Source organism: Erythranthe guttata, chromosome 5, assembly GCF_056151865.1.
Source record: "Erythranthe guttata isolate IM_541 chromosome 5, IM_541, whole genome shotgun sequence".
NCBI lineage: Eukaryota > Viridiplantae > Streptophyta > Magnoliopsida > Lamiales > Phrymaceae > Erythranthe > Erythranthe guttata.
The window spans coordinates 1,283,529-1,305,374 of record NC_142537.1 but is presented as its reverse complement, the minus strand read 5'-3'; the positions used below and the strand labels follow the sequence as shown (position 1 = coordinate 1,305,374).

The window sequence follows — 21,846 nt, the reverse complement described above, 5'->3', positions numbered from 1 at the left end:
AAAAACAAAATAAAAGGAAGGTGAGACAAATTAATGCCTATATAATAAGACCCAAAAATCCTCGTGAATTGCGTGGAAGTTGAACCAAGTCAGAATTACGACTATCGCCACACCGTTTTTTACTTTCTCCAGACCAACCCTCGTACCTAAAGGCAAATTGTCCACGCCAGTCAAAATTTTCTCACGTCACTCCGTGCTAAGTTCTCTTCAATTCAAAACCCCCCTTTCTTCAAATTTCAATTCCCGTTGAGCAGTTCTCAATTATTCCTCTTTCTCTCTCTCTCTATCGTGTAATTCTTATATGTAGATTCCTCATCGCTGATTCTTCTGAGCCCCTTATCTCTTTGGTCAGGTATTTATTTTTTCAAATTTCAATTTTTATTTTTTGAGATTGTAATTGGATTTTCTGCCCTTTTTTGTTCTTCGTAACGGATTTCGCAATTTGAATTAGGGTTCATGATCTTTTTAATTCGCCCGTTGATATGATTGGGGTTTTGCCGATTAGTTAGTTCTGGTTTCTGATTAGGGTTTTAATTTTTGTGGGCAGCTTTACTATCGTATTTGGTGATCTAGTAGTGTAAGTTTTTATTCCTTATTTGGCAATAATAGTGTGTATTTCATGAACGTGCTGAGCAATTCAATCCTTTATTGGATTATAAGTTGTGCCCAAATATGCTGTAATCTTATGTAGTTTAGTTGCAAACTCTCTCTTTGCAAGAAGAGAATCGATTTTGCATTTGTGGGTTTTCTGGGTAAGTTTTTGGATTGTGTGTTTGGGTTGCGGTGACTGAATAACACAATTTTAAGCTATTTTTGAATTTCTTATTGAGTTCGATATTAATCTTGAAATGGGTTTTCCTTTTCATTGATCTTTTTATTTCCACTGCTATTTTGATTTAATTTCTATTCAAATTTAAATGAAGTAATGTAATTCATATAAACAAAGGCTTAGTTTTATATGCATTATAAAGTAGCACAAATTCTCGGAAGATTAGTGTTGGTTGAATATATTTTCCGAAATAACTTAATCCCTTTTTGATAGAACTGCATAGAAATATGCCATGATGTGAATTTCTATCATTCGTGGAAAGACGTGCATAGAAATATGCATCAAACACTCCATTCTTTCCTTGTCATGAGTGTTCCGTAAAGAAAGTAAACTTGGTTGTAGCTTCATATTTTTCTTGATTATCTTGAATATGGTGTTTCTTGGCATTTCCTGTCAATGCAAAGCTAACATCTTGTTTTTCGTACAGTAGCAAATGAGGGGAATGACCTTGGGTAAATCACGTGGCAGACCCCGTTCAACGGAGAAAACATTGAGAAGGTGCAGGAATAACGAGGAAGCTGATCATGTTATTCTGATAGATGGCGATTCTGAAAATTTCGACAATGTTATTTTCATCGACGTTCCTGAATCTTTGCCGAAGAAAAGTCAAGGTTCGAGCATCCTTAATAAAGACAAGAGGTGTTCGATTAGGAATATAATATACATTGATGATGATGATGATGATGATGATGATGAAGATGAGGCCACTGACAGTAACCATTCTGATGGTGTGAACAATGTCGATTTTGCTGCAGGCACTTCTTCTAATAGAGAATCTTGTAAGAACTCTGCAGATTCTAGATTTGCTCAAGATAATGCAACTCCCGTTAGGTTATCGAAATGCAAACGGACCTATTCTGGGAAAGCTGTCACAAGAAACTGCTATGGTTTAGATGCCGACGCGGAAAGCGAGTCGTCGGATAATGATATTCCTGACTGTGTGTTAGTGGAAGATTCTACCGAACTTCAACAGATGTGGGAGAAAGCTTTCACCAGGAGAAGAAAAAATATTCCCAGTGGTCATTCGGATGTTAAGGATCGTGATAGTACCGCACATATTATCGACGACCACCACCAAAATATTGAAACAAATGATGCTTCATCTCCGTTTAGATCAGCAGATGATTTTGATATACCGAATTGTGAGCCAGGAATTTCGAGCAGTCACGTTGAGCAAACGGCGGAAGAACAAGCTTCATGGAATTCTGCTTTCAAGGAACAGTCAACTAAGGAAACTTCCGAAGTGCAACCCGGTCAACCAAATCTCAAGTCGTATGGCAAATCCACACCTAGTAAACAGGGGGAGGATAACGATAGCCAAAATGAAGACACTTTGCCATTTGTTGAGACTTGTATATTTAATGAACGAGAAAAGTTTAAGGAAACTGATGAATACAAAAGGGCAATAGAGGTAGAGTGGGCATCGAGGCAACAAGCTCTTCAAATCCAGGTTTGCAATCTTCACTGTTTTCCTATTCCTTTTTTCTTCAGCATTTGGCTTTGTTTTCATTCATGTTGTGTTTGATCCGTTCTTTTTCAAGAAACAGAGGAAATCTGCATGTTAAGTTTAAGGGGTTCAAAAATGCAAGGTTTCAGTTGTAACTAATAGTGCTTATCTGAGATCAATTGTGCTCTGTGTGGTGACTGCGATTGGCGAATTTCCAACGTTTTGCGATAACAAGAAAGAATGATATGAACTCTGTTTATTTTTCTTTCCCCTTGATTCAGAGGAAACTTTAGTTTATATACTTCCAGGGTTTCGGTTTTCAGTGTTCAGGGTTTCGGTTTCAGGGTTTTAGGCTTCAGTCCCTTTTTTTTAAGGGTTTAGGGTTTAGGGTTTCGGTTTCGGTAAAAAACACCGCGAGAGATATTCGAGTTCTTTTATGTTTTCAAATACTCGTTTTCAGTTTAATTTGCAGTTCCATCTTGATCGACATTCTACCATTAACATGTTATTGCTTTTTTCATGGTTGTCATTTCCTTTAGTAACTAACATGATATCATCTACTATCTTGTGCTATCTCGTGATGATCTTATTTCACTCTAAAGATATCCGGAATATAATTTGCTTGCGTTTCTTTTATTTGTATAGGCTGAAGAAGCACAACATCAGAAGCGGATGCGGAAGAGATTAAAAGCTGAGAGCATGCGTTTGTTAGATATGGAAAGAAGGCAGAAGGAGCGTGTAGAGGAAATGAGGAGTATTCAAAAGAAGGTCCGTTTTTCGATTTTACTCTCTGTTATTTTTTTGAAGGTAATTTCAGTAGATATAGGTTGAGTTTTTCTTACGAGAATGCTATTTAAATATTATATTTTTTAGGATGAGGAAAATATGAACATGAAGGAGATAATACGAACCCAAGTTAGGAAGGAGCTCAGTATTCTTGAAACTACATGTTACAGTATGGCTTTTCTATTGCATTCGTTGGGAATAAATGTCGGTGGTTGGCCAAATCCACTGCCACAAGAGGTATGCTACACTTTCTTTATTTATGGGAGAGTAATTTAATTATTTTTTCTTGAAATAAAAGTTTATTACTATTTCTACAAAAAGAAAAAATGGTGTGAAAAGTAAACAAATTAAGCCGATAAAAGATTATAGAACAAAACTTTAGCAGCGTTTGGTTGGTGAGATAAGTCATGGTTTATTTAATAATTAGGTCTTATTTTATGTTATTGGATGCAGGTACAAACAGCGTACAAAAGGGCATTACTGACGTTTCACCCCGATAGAGCCTCGAAATCCGATATTCGTCAGCAAGTTGAAGCGGAGGAGAAATTTAAACTTATTAATCGTTTGAAAGAGAAATTTTCATCTTTATAACACTCACCAAAACATTTTTGTGCAGCTGTAAAAACATACATGATTGTCAATCCTGCTTCTCACAGGGTAGATAAACATCAATGTTCGTGAAAGAAATTCGATTTTTTTATTTATTGCTCGGGTTTTTTCTTTAATATATTAAATTCCTTCAAAATTTATTATTTTTATTTCGTTTGTCATTTAATTTGTGGCAAATATATGACAATCAAATGTATATTACATTATTCAGACAAACAACAAAAGGGAAATCACATTACTATCAAAGCGCGTGCAAGACGACTTTAACGCCGTGCTGTGGGCGAAGGCTCATGATTTGAACGGGCGAGTGCACGTAATTGGGAGACAGTGTGATTTTATAGCGCTGCAGAATCATACACAGTGCGATCTTCGCCTCGTTGGTGGCGAAGCTCATGCCGACGCACGTGCGGGGCCCGAGCCCGAACGGCGAGAATGCAGCCGGAATATTCTTGGTGGCTTCGGCGATCCCTTTAGAGAACCTTTCGGGTTTGAATAGATGTGCGTCGTCGCCCCAAATTGCGGGGTCGTGATGTAGGGCTAGGATTGGCATGTTGATTTTTGTGTTTGGCGGGATGATTAGATTCCCTAATTTGGATGTCTTGGTGGTTTTCCTTTCGTTGATTGGGACCGGAGGGTATAGTCGAAGGGATTCGTTTATGATCATGCTCATCTGTAATCAAAACCAGATAATTGCAGAGGAGTTATGTTATAAATTTAGGGGTGGAAATTAAATTTATTTTTTTTCAAAAGAGAAACTAATTTCAATTATAATAGAGAAAATCGGAAATCAGAATTTCGGAAAAAACTTGGTCCCAAAATCGGAATTTTTTGAATATGAATCTGTGGAATTCGGAATTTTCATTTTTGTTGGCACCTATAATATAAATAAGTGTAGTTTTCGGGAAAAAATGCGATTTTAAAAAATATACACGAAAAATTAAAATCGGATTGGAAATTGGAATATGATATATGTATTTTAATTATTTTCCGGAAAAAAAAAATTGGAAAATCAGAAATCAGAATTCAGAATGAAAAACATCATTCCAAAATCGAAAATTTTCGGATCAATATCTACGGTATTTAAAAATTTCGTTCCAAGTTCTACCCCGAATTATAGTAAAGTTGGTAAGGGACCGTAAAACGATTCACCTGATCAACATCAGTTTAAAACTTTTAGATGAAGTGGTCATTCAGCACAGTCTTCCTCAAATTGCAAGCTGAGTTATTTTTGTTATCATAATATATAATCAAGTTCATTAGAATCGGATTACCGTTTTGAGTTTTGTAAGGCCCTCGGAATTTGGATTGTGGGGCCCGAATACTTCGAGCACCTCTTGGCGGGCCTTTTCTTGCCATTCGGAGTCGATAGCAAGAAGAAGAGCGGTCCACGAGAGTAAAGTGGACGTGGTTGCATGTCCAGCACTGTAAAATGTCTTGCATTCGTCTATTATTTCTTGAACGGAGATTCTCTTTTTTTCAACGGGATCGTGATTCGCCCTCAAAAGGGACCCGAGATAATCATCGCCAAAACCATGTTTTTCATGTGCTTCTCTCGTTGTCTCTTTTTTCCTTTGATCCAAAATCCGCAGGAAAAAATCTTGAATTTCCTTCTCCATTTTGTCCGATTCTCTATCGTCACTATTCTTGAAAAGATCACTGCATAAAGAAATCGTCACTATTCTGTATCCGTTTTTTGTTTCTTTTTAATTTAGAAAAAAAACTATCACTTTTACGCACATCAACATGTATATGTGCGTGATCGACCGCGTTACCTTATTACAGGGATCTTAGTCTTGTATGCATTTCTGCCGGTAATGATTGACAACTGTCTCAACATACTGAAAACCTTCTCCCCTTGCGAATAACTGCTCCCGAATGCCGTTTTCGATATCATTTCGGATGTCATAAACGTGAACTCTTTGCTAATATCCACTTCCCTCGTTTTCTCCTCTCGCCATTTCTTCATCATCATTTCCACGCTTTCTACCATTGCCGGTACCATATTCTGCATATATAATGCATCATATATGGAGGCCTTCGCAAAACGATACTATCCGAAGTTTTATTTTTAATAACAAACTACCCCCTAAAAACTATTTTCTAGCAAACTACTCCTAAAAAATGCATTGGGGGGGGGGGGGGGGGGGGGGGGGGGTTTAGCTAATATAAACGGAGAGTTTTTTTAGCAATTCAATATAATACAGGGGTACTAAATGTCATAAATGCACTCATTTTTGGTTCTTTGTATCTCGGGTAATTTAGTTCGATTTACCTTCAAATTTTCAGCGTGGAAGGCTTGATTGGCGAGTTTCCGTAATTTGACCCATTTTTCACCTTCACTTGCTACAATACCATCTCCGATGATCTTTCTCATATATTTGTCTGCGTCGGTTCTTGAATATGATTCACTCTTGTTTAGTACTTCCTTAACAAGCTCCGGTTCTGTAATAACTAATTCGGCTTTCTCCCCGTTCCAAAAATAGAATACTTTTCCTGTTTTTTTTTTTTGATAAACGAGTGTCGAGTAAGCCAATGGTAGAAGCAACACCGAATAATAAGTACTATTACATTGAAAAAAAAAAATTACCGTAAATATTAATCCACGTATAAAAGTGAGGCATGGTTCTTGAAAATATGTCATGGTTCAGTTCCATGTTTCCTCGCATGGAATTCGACTTCATACTCGAGATTTCGACTGTGTTGCCACGTACGAACTTGTAAGAAGGGCCTTTAATGCCTTGAAGTTCCATTGCGTACTGCGTGCGCAGTGGGGCCCACCATACTCGGTGGAGAAACTTCGCCAAAAGTGAGAAAAAGTAAAGAATTGCAAGGCCGAAAACAAGAAAACCGATCGACATTTTCTTCGTTTGATTTTCTGTGTGTACAGTTTTAAAGAAGAAAAACCAAAACTTTCCGGTGAATTTATGCACGTTGAGAATCAATAGCTTGTAAAATAAAGACCGTATAACTCTTATTTTATGTAAATGATTTCGATGTTTTTGGTGTTTTTCGGTGACTTTTTCGATCGATTTGATGCCCTTTTTTTTTCTTGTGTTTTGTAACATTGGCCAGCTAAAACAATTAATATATAATCAACACGAGAAAAATTAGTTTATTAAATTAGTATCAACCGTCCTGAATAATGTTGTTTTGGCTTCAAGCAAATTCTTCTATAGAAAAAACATAAAAGAATAAGTTAAATGATCTTACAAAGTTGATATGTAAGAGAAAGACATGATTTGAATCCATATTATTAAAACAAAATAACAAATCTCTAGAAATTACTAATAAGCTCTGTTTCTTGAGAATCAACTTAGAAAGAACAAAAATTTAAAATATTCGGAATTATTTTCGAAAATTAAAATGGGATCGGAGACTATAGTCTTGATCTAGAAAAAAATATGGATATGCAAATTGTTGTTCCAAAATCCATGACTACAAGAAATATTGGTATTAGCGATGTTGAATGCAAACGATTTACATTTAAAGCCTTACACATTCGAACACAAACTTAGGACAGCATTTAGCCTGACTGAGCTGACTCTAATACCATATTGAATAACCACCACAGTTAAAAGTTTAAGCAGTTATTAAAATGTATTATTATTTATTTAATATTAATATCTCCAATAAGCGATACCCGATTGCGACAATATTTAAACCTATCACAAAATGCTTACAAAGCTTACATTAAGTGAAAACATTTTATATATCGTCCGTCACTAATAGACTTTTCGTTGTCGCTAAATCGTTCTTTATTTTTGTTTCGTCCTCTCTCAAATCGAATCTTTGTTCACTTCTCATCAAACCCATAATCGGAACATATTCTGCAGTAAGAAACCTTAAATATTTGTTTAAAGATTCAAACTTTGGTAGGTTAGTAAATAAAATATCAAATGCCAAATATTATTACACAACAACTCATAATCTTTTCCAATGTAGAAAGTGAAATAGTTTTAGTACTCACTCACTTTTTCTCCGTGTCTACAATGGCTGCAGCAAGATCTTAACACCGTGCTGAGGCTGAGCCGTGAGTACTATGTAAGGCGAGTGGACGTAATTCGGCGACAGTGTGAACTTATACCGTTGAAGAATCATCGAAAGTGCTATCTTCGCCTCGTTACTAGCGAAGTTAAGGCCCAAGCATATTCGAGGCCCGTAACCGAATCCGAGGAAGGCTGTCGCGTTGCCACCGGTCGCTTTAGCCAACCCTTCGGCAAATCTGTCCGGGTTGAAAAGTTGACAATCTTGTCCCCATATATCGGGATTTCGGTGCAGGGACAGAGGTGGAATTACCAGATTTACATTAGCGGGAAATTCGTATTTTCCTAAACCGACTTTGCTGTCGGTTCTTCTTGTGATAGCAATCACGGGACTGTATAGCCGCAGCGTTTCGTATATTATCATGCTCATCTACATATTAGAGAGAGAAAAATAAATTATTTGAAAATTTTGAAGACGTAGCATTTCATTAGAGTTTATTGCATTTAATATCCCCGAAAAAAGTCCTTCAGTTATTAATATAAGCAAAAGAAACCCCTATAATGCATTTTTTGTTTCACACAGACCCCTAAATGGTGAGGTTTTAGGGGTAGTTTGCTGAAAAAGTTGCATTATGGGGTGTTTTGCTAATATTTAATAACACAGGGACTTTTTTTAACAATTAGAGTAAATACAGGGGTGCGGAGTGTAATAATCCCTTTTACTTATATAATGAAATCGGGGTTTATTGCATTTAACACCCTTTTTTCCTCTAATTGCTATAAAACTCCCTGTGTTATTTTAATAGCAAAAAAACCCACATGATTCAATTTTTTCTAGCAAACCCACCCCTAAAAACTCACTATGTAGGGGGTTGTGTGCTAAAAAATGCATTATAAGGGTTTTTTGTGCTAATATCAATAATAAAGGGACTTTTTTAGCAATTCAATATAACACAGGGGGTACTAATGCAATAAACTCAATGAAATTGCAATATTTTGGCATGATTTTGCTTACAGTCTTTAATCTTGAAATCCCTTCCGAAACCGGATTTTCTCGACCGAATAATTCGAGCACCTCGTTTCTCGCTCTCTCTTGCCAATCAGTGTTGATTGCGAGAAGAAGCACGGCCCACGATAGCAAGCTGTAAGTCGTTTCTTGCCCAGCAAAGTAGAAAGTCTTGCACTCGTCGATTATTTCCAATGCCGAAAGTTGATTCTTTTTATCAATATTATGGTGAGCTTTTAAAAGTGATCCAAGAAAATCACTCCCAAAATCTTTCGATTTTCCTGTTTTCACTTCGTCTTGTCTCCTATTCACCATTTCCACGATTGAATCCTGAAGCGACTTCTCGATTTTGTCCGCTTCAATCTCATCCTTTGTTCTTGCAAATTTTCTGCAAATTAAACCAAGCAGCTTCAAATATCATATATGCGGAAAATTACACTTTTCGTCCCTCAAGTTTACCTCGATTTCACATTTGGTCCACTTGTTCACAAGAAACAAATTTAGTCCCTCATTTTCAACAATTTAACACTTTCAGTAATTTCCGTCAATTTTCCGTTAGTAGTAACGGAATCAAGCATGTGTCCATTACTGCCTTAACTGATGGACTAACGGTAAACTGACAGAAAAGACAAAAAATGTTAAATTATTGAAACATGAGGAACTAAATCTATTTTTTGTGAACAAGGGGACCAAATGTGAAATCGAGATAAACTTGATGGACCAAAAGTGATAAAATATTACAACAACAATTTTAGCTGCTAAATTTGAACTAACATTCGCAAACAATCACAATCGAAAAAATGTAGAAAAATACAAGAAACGAACATACTGCAAGACGGCAAATCGGATCTTGTGAGAATTTCTGGACGTTAAGACGCCTAGCTTAGTCAGCATATCGAAGATCTTTCTACCTTCGACATAACTGCTCCCAAAAGCTGTCCTGGAAATCACTTCCGATGTAAGAAATCTAAATTCGGAGCACACTTCGATCTCTTTGCCCTCGTGCCACTTAAATTTCTCCAGCATAGCTTCCACACTTGCAACCATTGATGGAAACATATCCTACCACAACCGATACGAAATCAAGAAACACTAACATATATATACATTACTACGGTTGGAAATTGGAACCGTTACAAAAAAAAATCCCAATTTTGGAAACAATGGTTTTCATTCCGAATTAAGAAAATTTTGATTTCAGATTTTATCGATTTTGTTTTTGAATCGGAATTGGAGTGTGTACGAGATTCCGATCTCTGATCCGATTTTAGTTTCTGAAAATAATTCATAAAATTACACCTATAATATCAATATAATTGCGCATTTTAATTTAGGGTAAATTATGAAACCCCCTGAATTTAGACTAAATAACGAAAAACATCCCACCTATTCGTAATTACCAAAAAATCCCTGAGGTTTGTTTCCTTCACCCCTTACAATGTGAGTTTAACGGTTTTTTTTTTTTTATTCCAAGGAATAGATTGTACAGAATTTCAGATTTTATTTTTATTTCGCACCTATTTAACATAAGGTATAATAAACTATACACAATTGATGTTAAAAAAAACTCGATCAACTGTTAATCATAGGGGGATTTGGATTATTACAGATAGGTGGAGGTATTTTTCATTATTTAGCCTAAGTTCAGGGTGTTTTTCGTAATTTACCCTTTAAATTAGAGGCTAACAAAAAATGGAACTTTCGAATTTCACTAATTTCAATCCGAAAAATCCCGATTTCAGAACCAGGGTTTTTCATTTCAATTTCCAAAAGTCTGATTTCCGATTTTTTTTTTTCTCCCAAAAATGCTAATTCAGATCCGATTCGTCCGATTTCAACCCCAAGCTACGATCTATCGAACAAAACTGAAAATAGAGTAAAATAATACCTTCAAGCACTCCCCATGAAAAGCATGATTAGCCAATTTCCTAAGCTTAATCCATTTCTCACCTTCTGTCAAAACAATTCCATCTCCCAACAATTTCTTCAAGTAACCTGTAGTTCTTGTTTTTGTAAATGTACCTTCTTTATTCCTAAGTATTTCTTTAATCAAATCAGCCTCAGTCACAAGTATATGCGGCTGAGCACCAATCCAGTAAAGCAAATTATTCCCTGATTCAACATATTTATTACATACACGTCAATTTAAAAAAGAACCCATAAAAAATATTTGTAAAAAAAAAATAATAATAATAATTTTTTTTATTACCGTATAATTTTGTCCAAGAATAAAAGTGAGGCTGAATCCTAGGAAAGATGTCATGAGACAGCTCCATGGGTGTGTCACTGGTTTGGTTGTTGATTGTGATGATCTCTTTGGTGCTGCCATGGATGAACTTGTAAGAAGGACCTTTGATTCCTTGGGATTCCATCAACTGTTGAACTCGAAGTGGGGCCCACCATTGCTTGTGAAGGAAGATTATTAGCAGCAGGACGAAGGAAACAGCGAACATTGCTAAAAGGGCAACCATGGCTATGGAAGATTGAAACGGTTTAGTTGATAAGGAAGACAAATATTATAAGAGTTTGTGTCCTTTTTTTTCTTCTAGATAATTTGAGTATTCTCCCTGTAGGATCGACATCCGACTCTTACGAGTCCACTTTTACTACTTGTTTGCGATACGTGTACTTGCGTGTTAGGTATTTAGCCCAACTATTAGTATTAGTACAAGTATCACTATTATTCGTATTGATATTAATATCAATATTGGTATTGATATTAATATTAGTATTAGTATCAATATCGATATCGCAATTAGTATCAGTATCAGTACAGTATCGATACCATAATCAATATCAGTATATGTATCAATATCAATATCAATATCTGATTTTGTATTTGTATCAGTATGAGTATTAATATTAATATTAATATTTGTATGTGTGACAAGCTTGACCCAGTGATCATTGTCAATGAGATTCATTCAATTGACACAAATTTATTTTTTCCAACCACTGCACCATCCGTACAGGACAATTTACACATATTGAATGTAGTAGTTTGGGACACTAAATAAATCCACCTAACATAAGTACTAGCACAATTAAGACTAGTGCCTAATGGAGTTTCTATTACAATTAAAATAGGTGGGGGCCTTTTCTTGCACACAAGTACCTCTAAATTATTCAAAATTTTGACTAATGACACTTACACCTCAACGGGTAAAATTCATTTTAGTCCATCCCTGTGGTTTTAGTTGGGTTCAATGTCATCCCTAGAACATAATTTCACAGCTAAAATTCATTTTTTCTCCCAAAATTAACTCTATTTCTTTTCATGTCAAATTTGTTGCTACTCCCTCCGTTTCGTTTTAATTGTCGTTTTTTAGCTTTGCACGAAAATTAAGAATTTCATTAAATGTGTCTTGATGTTAAGAAAATATATGCTTTTAGACTAAAATAACCTTGACTTAGTTAAAAATAGTATTTGAAAAAGTTAATAAGGGTATAAATTGGAAATTAAGTAATTAATGAAGTGTTGGAAATTTAAAGTGACAGATAATATGGAACAGAAAAAATTCTCCAAATCGACAGATATTATGAAAAGGAAAGAGTAATATTTTTTGTTGGAAATTGATAATTATTTTTCGATTTTGTAAATTTCTCGTGTAAAATTTTATTTTTCCTAAACCACATTTATTAACCCTCAATATAGGATTTATTCTTTGCAAAACATTGAAAAGTCCGCATATCAAAGATGCACTAAGCACCTTTAAATATTGGATGAAATTTTCCAGTTTTCAACGATAATCAATTTTTTTTTCTTCAAGTTAAAATATAGCGGGACTAATTCCCTAAACCAAAAATATACAAATAAAAACATCAATAAAATTAATTGTAATAACATATGGAACCAAACTAATGTTGTTATAGTCTAATGTGGTAATTCACACACCGAGAATGCAGTGTTACTAAAACATGTTTTTTTTAAAGCAACAATGTTTTGTAATATTTCAGTGTATGATTTTATTTAGTTTTGAAAAATGCTTTAGTAGAATAATCTTTAAATAATATATTTTGATTTGTATTTTAAGAAGAAATAATTTGTACTTTAGTAGTTAATTTATGTTTAAAGATTTGAAAAATTAATTTGCAACAAGAATTTGAAAAATAAAAATAATATTTGTGTGTATTTTAGATATTGTTTGAATTAATGAGAGAGCAAATAAGTTTTAAGATCTTGAAATATTATTAAATATAATTTTATGTTGTAGTGTTCACCAAAAAAGAGCATTAGGGCTGAATTTCATTTTAATCTCCCAGGTTTTCACAAGGTAATCTGGGCATTTTGTGAAAAATAATTGATTTTGGCGGTGAAATTGAGTTTCAGGGATGATATTGAACAAGATAAAAAACACAGGGATGAATTTGATTTTGGCTGCAAAGCTCAGGGACTAAAATAAATTTTACCCACCCCTCAACAAATTAATACATTTACGATCAACCAAATTTTATTAATTTATCCTTGAGTTGGAACCGGAAAAATATATTATTCAAACGATGTTATTAATTTACCGAGTATATTAATTTATCTAGGTTCTTGTGTACGATATTAAATTTCTAATAATTTTATTTTTTTGGTTGTTGTATATTGAACGTACATGTCTTGTAGTTGTAATAAAAAGATCTCTCCCCCCTTGCAATTAATAAAAATTTCATAAACACAAGCAAAAAAATGACAGAGCAAATTCATATTGTTTTACTTAGAAATATGTCTGAAGTTAGGACAATCATTCTTGTTTCTTCAACTACTCTGTTTCTCTACTTACTCTATACTCTGATCAGATTCTTGAATAAGAAATGGCGGAATCCGATTCGATTACAAACGACGATGAGTTCGCGAGGAGTCAAAGGTCCACCATACAAATTCCCACATGGAAACACCAAACAAATCTCTAACATGAGAATCCAATCCATGTCAAAACCAATCGATAATTTTAGTTGAGGTGCTCATTTGAATGAGCACCTCAACTAAAAGTTTAAGCTGTTATTTAAATGTATTATTTAATAATAATATTTTCAATAAGCGATACCCTATTGTGACAATATTGAAACCTAACAATATTGAAACCTATCACAAAATGCTTACAAAGCTTACTTTAAGTGACAACATTTTGTATCTCGTCACTAATAAACTTTTCATCGTCGCTAAAAAATGTTTTTCGTTTTTGTTGTCCTACTCTCAAATTGGCAACTTCCTCCCACAACCATACTAAAAAAAATCGAATCTTTGGTCACTTCTCATCAAACCCATAATCGGAACATGTTCTGCAGTAAGAAACCTTAAATATTTGTTCAAAGATTCAAACTTTGGTAGGTAAGTAAAATAAAATCTCAAATGCCAAATATTATTACACAACTCATAATCTTTTCCTATGTAGAAAGTGAAATAGTTTTAGTACTCACTCACTTTTTCTCCGTGTCTACAATGGCTGCAGCAAGATCTTAACACCGTGCTGAGGCTGAGCCGTGAGTACTATGTAAGGCGAGTGGACGTAATTCGGCGACAGTGTGAACTTATACCGTTGAAGAATCATCGAAAGTGCTATCTTCGCCTCGTTAATAGCGAAGTTAAGGCCCACGCATATTCGAGGCCCGTAGCCGAATCCGAGGAAGGCTGTCGCGTTGCCACCGGTCGCTTTAGCCAACCCTTCGGCAAATCTCTCGGGGTTGAAAAGATGACAATCTTGCCCCCATATATCGGGATTTCGGTGCAGGGACAGAGGTGGAATTACCAGATTTACATTAGCGGGAAATTCGTATTTTCCTAAACCGACTTTGCTGTCGGTTCTTCTTGTGATGGCAGTTACGGGACTGTATAGTCGCAGTGTTTCGTATATTATCATGCTCATCTACATATTAGAGAGAAAAAAAATAAATTATTTGAAAATATTGAAAATGTAACATTTTATTAGAGTTTATTGCATTTAATACCCCCGGAAAAAGTCCTTCAGTTATTAATATAAGCAAAAGAAACCCCTATAATGCATTTTTTTGTTTCACACAGACCCCTAAATGGTGAGGTTTTAGGGGTAGTTTGCTGAAAAAATTGCATTATAGGGTGCTTTGCTAATATTAATAAATAACACAGGGACTTTTTTGAACAATTAGAGTAAATACAGGGGTGCTGAGTGTAATAATCCATTTTACTTATATAAAGAAATTGGGGTTTATTGCATTTAACACCCAATTTTTTCTCTAATTGCTATAAAACTCACCTTGTTATTTAAATAGCAAAAAAAAAACCATATGATCCATTTTTTTTCTAGCAAACCCACTCCTAAAAACTCACTATTTAGGGGGTTGTGTACTAAAAAATGCATTATAAGGGTTTTTTTGCTAATATCAATGATAAAGGGACTTTTTTAGCAATTCGATATAACACTGGGGGTACTAAATGCAATAAACTCAATGAAATTGCAATATTTTGGCATGATTTTGCTTACAGTCTTTAATCTTGAAATCCCTTCCGAAACCGGATTTTCTCGACCGAACAATTCGAGCACCTCGGTTCTCGCTCTCTCTTGCCAATCAGTGTTGATCGCGAGAAGAAGCACGGCCCACGATAGCAAGCTGTAAGTAGTTTCTTGCCCAGCAAAGTAGAAAGTCTTGCACTCGTCGATTATTTCCAATGCCGATATTCGATTCTTTTTATCAATACTGTGGTGAGCTTTTAAAAGTGATCCAAGAAAATCACTCCCAAAATCGTTCGATTTTCCTGTTTTGACTTCGTCTTGTCTCCTATTCACCATTTCCATGATTGAATCGTGAAGCGACTTCTCGATTTTGTCCGCTTCGATCTCATCCTTCGTTTTTGCAAATTTTCTGCAAATTAAACCAAGCAGCTTCAGATATCATATATGCGGAAAATTACACTTTTCGTCCCTCAAGTTTACCTCGATTTCACATCTGGTCCCCTTGTTCACAAGAAACAAATTTAGTCCCTCATTTTCAACAATTTAACACTTTCAGTAATTTTCGTCAATTTTCCGTTAGTAGTAACGGAATCAAGCATGTGTCAATTACTGTCTTAACTGACGGACTAACGATAAATTGACAGAAATGACAAAAAATGTTAAATTATTGAAACATGAAGGACTAAATCTATTTTTTTGTGAACAAGAGGACCAAATATGAAATCGAGGTAAATTTGAGGGACGAAAAAGTGCACTTTTCCCATAAGATATTACAACAACAATTTTAGCTGCTAAATTTGAACTAACATTCGCAAACAATCACAATCGAAAAAATGTAGAAAAATACAAGAAACGAACATACTGCAAGACGGCAAATCGGATCTTGTGAGAGTTTCTGGATGTTAAGACACCTAGCTTAGTCAGCATATCGAAGATCTTTCTACCTTCGACATAACTGCTCCCAAAAGCTGTTCTGGAAATCACTTCCGATGTAAGAAGCCGAAATTCCGAGCACACTTCGATCTCTTTGCCCTCGTGGCACTTAAATTTCTCCAGCATAGCTTCCACACTTGCAACCATTGATGGTAACATATCCTACCACAACCGATACAAAATCAAGAAACACGAACATATATGTTACTATGGTTGGAAATTGGAACCGTTACAAACTAAATTCCCAATTTTGGAAACAATGGTTTTCATTCCGAATTCCGATTTTTTTCTACTTTTCCAATTCTTTTTCGACTTTTTTTAATTGGAATTGGAATATATATGAGATTCCGATTTCTGATCCAATTTTAGTTTCTGAAAATAATTCATAAAATTACACCTATAATATCAATATAATTGCCCATTTTAAATTATGGTAAATTACGAAATCTCCCTGAACTTAGACTAAATAACAAAAAACACCCCACCTATTCGTAATTACCAAAACCCCTAAGGTTTGTTTTCGTCTTACACCAACCCCTAATAGTGTAATTTTTCACGGATTTTGTTTTTGTCTTTTTAATCCAGGGAATAGACTTTACAAAATTTCAGAATTTTATTTTTCACCTACTTAACATAAGGTATAATAGACTGTACACAATTTATGTTAAAAAACTCGATCAACAGCTCATCAGATGGGGATTTTTGTAAGAGGATTTTGGTTCTTACAGATAGGTGGAAGTATTTTTTATTATTTAACCTAAGTTCAAGGGGGTTTTCGTAATTTACTCTTCAAATTGTAGGCTAACAAAAAATTGGAACTTTCGAATTTCACTAATTTCGATCCAAAAAATCCAGATTTGACAACCAGGGTTTTCATTTCAATTTCCAAAAGTTGGATTTCCAATTTTCTTTTCCCAAAAAAAAAAAACATTTATTTTCCCAAAAATGCTAATTCTAATCCGATTCGTCCAATTTCCACCCCAAGCTACGAATCGAACGAACAAAACTGAAAATAGAGTAAAATAATAATACCTTCAAGCACTCCCCATGAAAAGCATGATTAGCCAATTTCCTAAGCTTAATCCATTTCTCACCTTCTGTGAAAACAATTCCATCTCCCAATAATTTCTTCAAGTACCCTGTAATTCTAGTTTTTGTAAATGTACCTTCTTTATTGCTAAATATTTCTTTAATCAAATCAGCCTCAGTCACAAGTATATGAGGCTGAGCACCAATCCAGTAAAGCAAATTATTCCCTGATTCAATATATATTTATTACACATCAATTTAAAAAAGAACCCATAAAAAATATTTGTAAAAAAAAAAATTAATTTTTATTTTTATTTATTTATTACCGTATAATTTTGTCCAAGAATACAAGTGAGGCTGAATCCTAGGAAAGATGTCATGAGATAGCTCCATGGGTGTATTAGTGGTTTGATTCTTGATTGTGATGATCTCTTTGGTGCTGCCATGGATGAACTTGTAAGAAGGGCCTTTGATTCCTTGGGATTTCATTTGATGCTGGAATTGAAGTGGGGCCCACCATAGCTTGTGAAGAAAGATTATTATAACTATTAGGGGAAGTAGCAGCACGATTGCTAAGAGGGCAGCCATGGCTATGGAAGCTTGAAATGATTGGGTTGATAAGGAAGAGGAAGATATTTCTGTCTGTCTTTTTTGACTCTTTTTTGTAATGATTTTCTTCTGTCAAGTTAGTGACGTAATCAATGACACTTCCATTTAGTAAGTTAGTAGTGGTTAGAGGGTGGAAATTGGATTGGATATTCCCTATTTCTCAACCATTTCGATCTGAAAATTTTCGATTTTGAAATAATATTGTATAATTCCAAGTTCTAAAGTTTTGATTCTATTTTATTTTTTTGGTTTGTCTTACTTATTAAATTTTGGTTTCGATCCGAATTTGATTTTCGGAAATTTTGATTATTTTTTGAAAATTACACTTAAAATAGCAATACTATTATGTGTTTTGTTTTGGAATTGCGCCGATTCTGATCAGAATAATTTTCGATTTTGGCACAGTTTTCTTTTCATTCAAATTTATGAATTTCCGATTTTTTTTTTGGAATATGATTGGAATTAGTTTTCCACTTCCAAAAAAATTGGAAATTTTCTGAAAATATTAATTCTGATCCGATTTCTCCGATTTTCACCCGAAGAATCTGAATTCCTTCGACTTTGGAAGGAGGATTTTTAGTTTTGGAAAAATGTTATCATTCCAAATTTCAAAATTTCTGATCTTCAATTGTTGAATTTTTTTTTTTCAAATTTTTAATCAGAATTGGAATATATATATGAAATTTTAATTTCCGATTAGATTTTAATTTTCAAATATAATCCTGATAATGCTATTTTTTTCCTTAAACTTACATTTACAATATTGTGAACAAAAAAAGGAATTCCAATTTCCCCGATTTCAATCCGAAATTTCTGATATTTGAACCATTTTCCATTCTAATCCCGAATATTATTTCCAAACAGATTGAAATTTATTTTCCACTTTAAGAAAAAAATCTACTTTTTTCAATACCACTAATTCCAAAAAATATACGAAATTAAAAAAATTCAATTTTTTTTTAGTTAATTGACTAACCACTGTATTAAATAACAAGTAATTTTAAAATTTTGTGTATATTGGACTTACATGTATTATAGTTGTAATAAAAAACATCCCTTCCTCCTTGCCATTAACAAAACATTCACAAACACAAAGCAAAAGAATTGACAAAACAAGTTCACATTTGTTTTACTAAGAAATATGTCCGAAGTTAGAACAATCATTCTTCTTTCTTCAACAACTCTGTTTCTCTACTTACTCCACACTCTGATCAGATTCTTGAATAAGATATGGCGGAATCCGATTCGATTACAAACGACGATGAGTTCACAAGGAGTCAAAGGTCCACCGTACAAATTCCCACATGGAAACACCAAAGAAATCTCTAATATGAGAATCCAATCCATGTCAAAACCAATCGATAATTTTTCGCACGACATATTTCCGAGGATCCAACCTCATGTCTACGCCTGGACAAAGGCCTACGGTATATATATATTCGAAATTTTCTGAATTTTTTTTTCGTCTTGATCGATCCTTTTCAGAATTTTAATTTTTTTTTTTGGACAGGGACAAAATTTGTTACATGGCATGGTTCTCAATGCCAGCTGTTCATTACGGAGCCGGAGATTATAAAAGAGGTACTAATGAACAGAGAAGGCGCTTTTCCGAAAATGGAAATGGAGGGTTACGCGAAGAAGCTGCTCGGCGAAGCACTTATTACGAACGAGGGCGAAAAGTGGGCGAAAATACGGAAACTAGCTAATCACACTTTCCATGCTGAGAGTCTCAAAGTAATTTTTTATTATTATTATTATTTTTTTAAATAATGATTATAATCGAGAAATTTTTAATTTAATTAATTTCCACGTGTAGAGCATGGTTCCGGAAATGAGTTACAGCGTGTCGAAAATGCTCGAAAAGTGGAAGAATTACGAAGGAATCGAAATTGATGTGTTTAAGGAATTTGGTCTGTTAACAACTGAGGTGATTTCCAGGACAGCCTTTGGAAGTAGTTATTTAGAAGGGAAACATATTTTTGAGATGGTGGCAAATTTAACTGCAATAACTGTAAGAAATGTATATAAAGTCAAAGTTCCTGGTATAAGGTAATTAATTATTAATTAGTTAATTAATTATACCATATTTCATAAATTTTCTAGTAAAATTATTGATGTTTCAAATATATAATTTTTTTTTTTTTTTGGTGGTAGCATGATATTGAAGTCGGACGATGAGATTGAAGCGGATAGACTCGAGAAGAAGATCAAGAGTTCGATTCTTGAAATTGCGAGGAAGAGGGGTGAATTAGTTGAGAATATTGGAAGTGATTATCTTGGGCAGCTTGTGAAAATTAGTAATGAATCCGATTTGAAGAAGAGGATTACGGTCGAACAAATGATCGATGAAATCAAGGCCGTTTATGGGGCGGGACATCTAACGACCACGAGCTTACTCGGGTGGTGCGTTTTCCTTCTAGCTTTAAATACGGAGTGGCAAGAGAAAGCAAGAGATGAGGTGAAACGAACTTTCGGTGACAATAAACCCGATTCCGATGGGATTGCAAGATTGAAAATAGTAAGTTTTATTACGAAAAATTGCAATTTTTAGTCCTCTAGTTGTCCTTATTTCAATTTTACACGCAATAATTATGCAAAATTAGCATTTTATGGTCATATTTCACTCGAACTTTGAATTTAAGTGGTTGTTTAATGATGTAGCTAGCTAACAAAATCGCCGAAATTTATTTATATGGACGCTTAAAAATTACAAGTACTCCTCTGACTTGGTTTATAAACTTGTCTCTCACATAATTAAAGTTCTCAGTTAGACGTCGAATTTATAATTTTTAACTTTCCATCATATATAAGTAAAATTCATCAAGATTACTTTTGCGCGTCATAAAATAAAAAAATTATGCAAAATAGAACCGAAAAAAATACTACATTTGCAAAGTTATACTGCATGTAAACTTTTGTATACTATTTTTCGTCGAATATGATGTAATAATTATCTTGTTAAATGTCCGTGCAGATGAACATGATAATCAACGAGTGTATGCGCTTGTACCCTCCGGTTCTTACCGTGACAAGGAAAGTCGCAAAGGAGGCTAAAATCGGAGAACTAATAATTCCTCCGAATATAAATATTTTCGTATCGATTCTTGCACTGCACCACAACCCTAAAATATGGGGAAAAGATGTTCATCTTTTCAGGCCGGAGAGATTCTCCGAGGGCGTTGCTAAAGCGACCAACAACAACGGTGCTGCCTTTCTGCCGTTTGGTTTAGGGCCGAGGACTTGTGTAGGTTTGAATTTCACAACCAATGAAGCGAAGATTGCGCTTACGATGATTCTGCAAAAGTACGAGTTTGTGTTGTCACCGAATTACGTGCATCACCCGACGGATGCTTTTATCCTTACTCCGAAAAACGGAGTCCAAGTCATCCTCAAAGGAATCTAATTAGAGGAAAAAGCATCTAAGTCTTGTGAATAAATGTTTCAAGATTATTTAAGTGTGTGATGTGTTTTGGTGATCAAAGTGTGGTTTAATTTGTGTGTAATGTGTTTTCTATATTTGTCAAGGTTGATGTAAATCAAATCAATGTTTGTTCTGCAATTTCCACTATTTTTATTGATTGTAGAAATTAAATGTTAAATGATGCTAAAGAATGGGGAATCTCAAGATTATTGTAAATTAAATCAATATTTGTTATGCAATTTGAATTATTTTTTCTTGGAATATGAATTAAATGGTAAATTATGCAAAGTGGAAGAATAGTGAAATCTTGGTGGTAATATCAATTTTTTTTAGATGCTGCACCCGGTGAAATACATCGAGTGATTATGCACCACTAATCTATATATAACAACACACACATCCATATGTAATTTGTATATATCAATGGTGCAAAATCAGCCCATACTTTTTATCAGGTGTAACATCGTATAAATCGTGATATCATTTGATGGATGGATTTTTTTTGTCTAGCTAATTAAGGATCACCTCAAAATTTGGTAGCAAGTCACAATTGAAAGTGATCATTGGACTTAAAACAAATAACTATACAGTCATCTAACAAATAAATATATTTTGGTGATGCTATTAAATTTATAAAAAAAAATTATAAAATTAAAAGCAGACAGAACTTTCATTTTCTTGATTTGAACACATACCTAATTCTGATTTAATAATGAACTTTGAGATTTTATTTAAAAATCACTGACAGAAACTAGATGTGGTCCAGAAAAGTTTATTA

At 34.2% G+C, this 21,846-nt stretch overlaps 5 protein-coding genes across 14 annotated transcripts; 2 read left to right on the top strand and 3 right to left on the bottom strand.

The window, feature by feature from the left end:
- The first annotated feature begins 70 nt into the window (after positions 1 to 70).
- Positions 71 to 4,384, top strand: LOC105974675 (Chaperone DnaJ-domain superfamily protein). 4 transcript variants are annotated; one of them, XR_016031333.1, is made up of 6 exons: positions 71 to 352; positions 1,260 to 2,279; positions 2,922 to 3,044; positions 3,150 to 3,299; positions 3,516 to 3,735; positions 3,883 to 4,384. XR_016031333.1 is itself a non-coding variant. In XM_012999797.2 (5 exons), the coding sequence occupies exons 2-5, from the start codon at positions 1,263 to 1,265 to the stop codon at positions 3,651 to 3,653; spliced, it is 1,428 nt and encodes a 475-aa protein (XP_012855251.2). In that variant the 5' UTR covers positions 71 to 352; positions 1,257 to 1,262; the 3' UTR covers positions 3,654 to 3,766. The 4 variants fall into 4 exon arrangements, 2 of the variants coding, with proteins under 2 accessions (XP_012855251.2, XP_012855252.2); XR_016031332.1 differs by having other exon boundaries at positions 1,257 to 2,279; XM_012999797.2 differs by lacking the exon at positions 3,883 to 4,384 and having other exon boundaries at positions 1,257 to 2,279; positions 3,516 to 3,766.
- Positions 3,913 to 6,529, bottom strand: LOC105974676 (cytochrome P450 CYP749A22-like). The gene is made up of 5 exons (XM_012999801.2): positions 6,259 to 6,529; positions 5,944 to 6,164; positions 5,444 to 5,676; positions 4,943 to 5,327; positions 3,913 to 4,341 (listed from the first exon to the last, which is right to left on the bottom strand). The coding sequence occupies exons 1-5, from the start codon at positions 6,527 to 6,529 to the stop codon at positions 3,913 to 3,915; spliced, it is 1,539 nt and encodes a 512-aa protein (XP_012855255.2).
- A 680-nt stretch (positions 6,530 to 7,209) lies between these two features.
- Positions 7,210 to 11,227, bottom strand: LOC148770380 (cytochrome P450 CYP749A22-like). Of its 5 annotated transcripts, none has more exons than XM_088818442.1 (6): positions 10,870 to 11,227; positions 10,549 to 10,772; positions 9,490 to 9,722; positions 8,670 to 9,048; positions 7,639 to 8,084; positions 7,210 to 7,512 (listed from the first exon to the last, which is right to left on the bottom strand). In XM_088818442.1, the coding sequence occupies exons 1-5, from the start codon at positions 11,129 to 11,131 to the stop codon at positions 7,656 to 7,658; spliced, it is 1,527 nt and encodes a 508-aa protein (XP_088674568.1). In that variant the 5' UTR covers positions 11,132 to 11,227; the 3' UTR covers positions 7,210 to 7,512; positions 7,639 to 7,655. The 5 variants fall into 5 exon arrangements, with proteins under 5 accessions (XP_088674568.1, XP_088674566.1, XP_088674565.1 ...); XM_088818440.1 differs by having other exon boundaries at positions 7,210 to 7,498; XM_088818439.1 differs by having other exon boundaries at positions 7,210 to 7,498; positions 7,643 to 8,084.
- Positions 11,228 to 13,740: 2,513 nt separating this feature from the next.
- Positions 13,741 to 17,833, bottom strand: LOC105974611 (cytochrome P450 CYP749A22). 3 transcript variants are annotated; one of them, XM_088818437.1, is made up of 6 exons: positions 17,365 to 17,833; positions 17,042 to 17,265; positions 15,939 to 16,171; positions 15,107 to 15,485; positions 14,071 to 14,512; positions 13,741 to 13,869 (listed from the first exon to the last, which is right to left on the bottom strand). In XM_088818437.1, the coding sequence occupies exons 1-5, from the start codon at positions 17,624 to 17,626 to the stop codon at positions 14,084 to 14,086; spliced, it is 1,527 nt and encodes a 508-aa protein (XP_088674563.1). In that variant the 5' UTR covers positions 17,627 to 17,833; the 3' UTR covers positions 13,741 to 13,869; positions 14,071 to 14,083. The 3 variants fall into 3 exon arrangements, with proteins under 3 accessions (XP_088674563.1, XP_088674562.1, XP_088674561.1); XM_088818436.1 differs by lacking the exon at positions 13,741 to 13,869 and adding an exon at positions 13,874 to 13,928; XM_088818435.1 differs by lacking the exon at positions 13,741 to 13,869 and having other exon boundaries at positions 13,914 to 14,512.
- Positions 17,834 to 18,639: 806 nt separating this feature from the next.
- Positions 18,640 to 21,307, top strand: LOC105974629 (cytochrome P450 CYP749A22). Its single transcript, XM_012999745.2, has 5 exons — positions 18,640 to 19,074; positions 19,158 to 19,381; positions 19,464 to 19,696; positions 19,802 to 20,165; positions 20,622 to 21,307. Exons 1-5 carry the CDS (start codon positions 18,789 to 18,791, stop codon positions 21,048 to 21,050), a joined length of 1,536 nt encoding a protein of 511 aa, XP_012855199.1. The 5' UTR covers positions 18,640 to 18,788; the 3' UTR covers positions 21,051 to 21,307.
- Positions 21,308 to 21,846: the final 539 nt, after the last annotated feature.

What these genes read in the sequence shown, in the direction of transcription:
- LOC105974611 (XM_088818437.1), bottom strand. Translation starts at nt 17,626, where the DNA reads ATGGCTGCCCTCTTAGCAATCGTGCTGCTACTTCCCCTAATAGTTATA. An exon ending in ATCCGATTTGCCGTCTTGCA is followed by an intron (nt 15,486 to 15,938) that starts GTATGTTCGTTT and finishes TTTAATTTGCAG; the next exon opens with AAAATTTGCAAAAACGAAGG. An exon ending in GGATTTCAAGATTAAAGACT is followed by an intron (nt 14,513 to 15,106) that starts GTAAGCAAAATC and finishes TCTAATATGTAG; the next exon opens with ATGAGCATGATAATATACGA.
- LOC105974676 (XM_012999801.2), bottom strand. Translation starts at nt 6,529, where the DNA reads ATGTCGATCGGTTTTCTTGTTTTCGGCCTTGCAATTCTTTACTTTTTC. An exon ending in TCCACGCTGAAAATTTGAAG is followed by an intron (nt 5,677 to 5,943) that starts GTAAATCGAACT and finishes TTATATATGCAG; the next exon opens with AATATGGTACCGGCAATGGT. An exon ending in ACTAAGATCCCTGTAATAAG is followed by an intron (nt 5,328 to 5,443) that starts GTAACGCGGTCG and finishes TTCTTTATGCAG; the next exon opens with TGATCTTTTCAAGAATAGTG.
- LOC105974675 (XM_012999797.2), top strand. Translation starts at nt 1,263, where the DNA reads ATGAGGGGAATGACCTTGGGTAAATCACGTGGCAGACCCCGTTCAACG. An exon ending in AACAAGCTCTTCAAATCCAG is followed by an intron (nt 2,280 to 2,921) that starts GTTTGCAATCTT and finishes TTATTTGTATAG; the next exon opens with GCTGAAGAAGCACAACATCA. An exon ending in CAAATCCACTGCCACAAGAG is followed by an intron (nt 3,300 to 3,515) that starts GTATGCTACACT and finishes TATTGGATGCAG; the next exon opens with GTACAAACAGCGTACAAAAG.
- LOC105974629 (XM_012999745.2), top strand. Translation starts at nt 18,789, where the DNA reads ATGTCCGAAGTTAGAACAATCATTCTTCTTTCTTCAACAACTCTGTTT. An exon ending in TCCATGCTGAGAGTCTCAAA is followed by an intron (nt 19,382 to 19,463) that starts GTAATTTTTTAT and finishes TTCCACGTGTAG; the next exon opens with AGCATGGTTCCGGAAATGAG. An exon ending in GTCAAAGTTCCTGGTATAAG is followed by an intron (nt 19,697 to 19,801) that starts GTAATTAATTAT and finishes TTTTGGTGGTAG; the next exon opens with CATGATATTGAAGTCGGACG.
- LOC148770380 (XM_088818442.1), bottom strand. Translation starts at nt 11,131, where the DNA reads ATGGTTGCCCTTTTAGCAATGTTCGCTGTTTCCTTCGTCCTGCTGCTA. An exon ending in TTCATGGGGAGTGCTTGAAG is followed by an intron (nt 9,723 to 10,548) that starts GTATTATTTTAC and finishes CGGTTGTGGTAG; the next exon opens with GATATGTTTCCATCAATGGT. An exon ending in ATCCGATTTGCCGTCTTGCA is followed by an intron (nt 9,049 to 9,489) that starts GTATGTTCGTTT and finishes TTTAATTTGCAG; the next exon opens with AAAATTTGCAAGAACAAAGG.